Here is a 3,345-nt window from a genome sequence, read left to right on the forward strand (position 1 = left end):
CACATCAACCTCCGCCATTGACATCACCCGGACAGTTCCCTCAAGAGATGCTTCCAAGAAGGGAATGACATGTCACATGTGAGTGCTCATATTTTTATTTGGTGACGGGAGCGCTTATATTTGTTGTTTATGTGTGTTCGTTGTTTTACCATTATATATCTCTTTTGTGGGAATTCAACATTGTATTTTCGTTGAGTCATTCTCATTGTATGATCGCTAGCTTTAATATATTTTTCTGCTACTGGTTGTTGCAGACGTGTAAGTTTGCAGGGGAAACATGATGGGTGCCCAAGGAAGCTTGGTAATCATCACTTGCACTTGGTAGAAATCTTACGTGACACCAGCTTGGTCTAGACTCTAGATCATCAGTGGGGCCAAAATTTTCAGAGCAATGTGATTGTTTTGGTGATGCTTACACTTGCACCCTGATCTACCTTGCAGAAGAAATCTATCTTCTCTTTTTTAGGGGAAAGAAATTACATATTGGGAGGCCTTGCCATTTCATTCCCCCGATGTTAAGGATATGTATAATTGATATATACTATCATAATTACAGATTTTTTTTAACACAGTACAGACGCAAGCACTTAAATACGTGCATACATTCACACCTACGAACGCACAAATGTACACTCTATCCCTATAAGCACCTCCGAGAGACTGAGCCGGCATGTCATCTTGAGATTTTATGAAGTCAACATAAATATCTTGTAGTCGACGGGAACATCTCCTCCCACTGAACGCGTATCGTCAGAAATCCTCAAATAAATTCAGAATAAATGCAAGTATCGAGATTTGATCCTTGATGAGCTTGATATACCACTACAAAATTTAATGCTCCCATAACCTACGAACACCAGCCATGCACCATCCAAACAACCAATCAGGAAAGCTAGCTCCTTTTGTTTTCTATTTTGAGTTGCCGCTTACGAATTAGGGTTCACCTATTATTGTAGCTGTGTCGAGTTGCCGCTGATGATTTCTGTTTTTAGTGCAGAGTTGCCTGCTGAAGAGCCAAATTTGATGCATTTCATCAAGCAACTTAGTGCAGAGTTACCAAATGAACATCCTCCAGATCCACAAGATCGATGGGCGCAGAGAGACAGAGTTTTTTTTTCTTGCATGGAGAGACAGAGATTGAGACTGGGCTCCTCAAAGGCTCAAACACCACCCGATCTGCATGTTTATTTTTTGAGACTGAGGGAAAGATTTGGCGTGTTACGCAGGAGTGGGTCGCTGATAACTGGTTAGGAAGGAGATACTCTATGTGGATTTTCTTAGGAAGGAGATATGAGCCCATGGTTAGCAAGGAGTAATCTTCTTAGAAAGGAGATTATGACCGTGATTGACTTTGGAGTAATTATGTATGAGAGGGAGATCTACTGATTCAGACCTTAGGGATTATACCACCCTTATGTATGCGACGGAGATCATGTAGTAATTGTATATGTATGTTCATCAATCTACTTCTTTAGGCAAGATGTTAATTACATATTGACACTAAGGTAGGATATCGTTACTTGATTTCTAATAATTGAGATTGCTTACCGCATGTGTCACGTGGTATATAATTACTTAGTACTTACCATTGGCATTGATATGATATTAATTAGGAAAAGATGCTCAATGTGTCTATGCTAAACACACGAGCGATGTAGACTGTTGGATATATGCGGTTAAACAGATGAGATGTGTTGGATCTCCGCAACTCTCTTTTTATATTGATATATATAGATATAGATGGGAGTATTTCATTAAGATAAGACAGACCTTTGGTTCAGGAGAAACCGCCTCTAATCAGATAACTGTATCAACGTTGTAGAAGGTACTGCACGAAGTAAACCGTTCATGTGTATGTACTGCAAAGAGTTGATCTTCACTTGTGGTTATAATTGACACCTGCTCCTATATACAATCTGTAAGGTACTGCACGAGGAGCATCCGTGGGCGTGTGCTACGGCATGAGCGGCAACAACCTGCCGCCCGTGAGCACCGCCGTCCACATGCTCCGCGACAACGGCATCACCTCCGTGCGCCTCTACGCGCCGGACAGCGCAGCGCTGGCCGCTCTCGGAGGCACCGGCATCAGCGTCATGGTCGGCGTACCCAACAACGTCTTCCCCAGCCTGGCCACCAGCGCGCCCGCGGCCGCCGCGTGGGTCGGCGCCAACATCAACGCCCACCCGGCCGTCTCATTCCGGTACCTCGTCGTCGGGAACGAGGTCGCCGGCAGCGACACACGGTACCTGGTCCCGGCCATGGAGAACGTCCGTAGGGCGCTTGCTGCGGCCGGCCTGGGCGGCGCCATCAAGGTCACGACGGCGATATCGCAGGCCACCATCGCCGTACACGTCCCACCGTCCGCCGGCGAGTTCACCAACGCGTCCAAGCCGTTCCTGCTCCCCGTGCTGCAGTTCCTGAAGCGCACCGGTGCGCCGCTGCTCGCCAACCTGTACCCGTACTTCCTGTACACCAGCAACCCGCGCAACATGGACATCAGCTTCGCTCTGTTCACGGCGCCGGCGACGGTGGTGCAGGACGGGAAGTACGGTTACCAGAACATGTTCCACGCGTCGGTGGACGCGGTGCACGCGGCCGGGGAGCGGCTCGGGGTGAGCGGCGTGGACGTGGTGGTGTCGGAGACCGGGTGGCCGTCGGCTGGCGGCAAGGCGGCGTCAGTGCAGAACGCGAGGACGTACAACCAGAACCTGGTGAACCACGTGGGGAAAGGCACGCCGCGGCGGCCGCGGAAGGTGGAGACGTACGTGTTGGCCATGTTCAATGAGAACCTCAAGGAGAACGGCGTGGAGCAGAACTGGGGGCTCTTCTACCCCAACACCAACAGGGTCTATCCCATCACCTTCGGCTAGTGAATTTGATTCATCTCCTTCATGTCCATGCAGGCGCCCACGATCACAGAAGTGTATACGCCGAGTTTTTAACGAGGCCCACCCAAAGCTTGCATGGGCATCAACTTATAGTGCCTATTTTTCTTCTTCAAATAATTAAATTGGTGAGCTTGAATATGTTGACATATTTCAATAATATTTGGTTGCATCAAACATTTGGATTAATAATATATGAAAACACTAAAAATACATATTATATATTTTATTGCATTATTGTGAAGTTGAGAAATATTTATAGAATATAGGTAGTACTACCATTGAACTGAAACAAGTCTTATATTAAGGGACAGAGGGAGTATAATATTCCCATGCATGTTGGGTGAGCTTTTGACGAGGTGGCATGTGTGCATGGTTTATGTTTGCATCTTCAAAGTGGACCCTCAAACTGTTCGCATACTACTGGACCGCACGGTCCAAATTTGTTGTGCCAACCAAG

General features: G+C 47.0%; 1 protein-coding gene across 1 annotated transcript in view; it reads left to right on the forward strand.

Moving 5' to 3' along the window:
• The first annotated feature begins 1,931 nt into the window (after positions 1 to 1,931).
• Positions 1,932 to 3,345, forward strand: part of LOC119270439 (glucan endo-1,3-beta-glucosidase GI-like) — a 74,193-nt gene continuing 72,779 nt past the window's right edge. Inside the window, exon 1 of the mRNA XM_037552440.1 lies at positions 1,932 to 2,869. Coding sequence (XP_037408337.1) covers positions 1,962 to 2,869 — 908 coding nt within the window. The 5' untranslated portion in view covers positions 1,932 to 1,961. The remainder of the gene's footprint in view (positions 2,870 to 3,345) is intronic.

The sequence above is a fragment of the Triticum dicoccoides genome, chromosome 3A (genome assembly GCF_002162155.2).
Source record: "Triticum dicoccoides isolate Atlit2015 ecotype Zavitan chromosome 3A, WEW_v2.0, whole genome shotgun sequence".
NCBI classification, from domain to species: Eukaryota; Viridiplantae; Streptophyta; class Magnoliopsida; order Poales; family Poaceae; genus Triticum; species Triticum dicoccoides.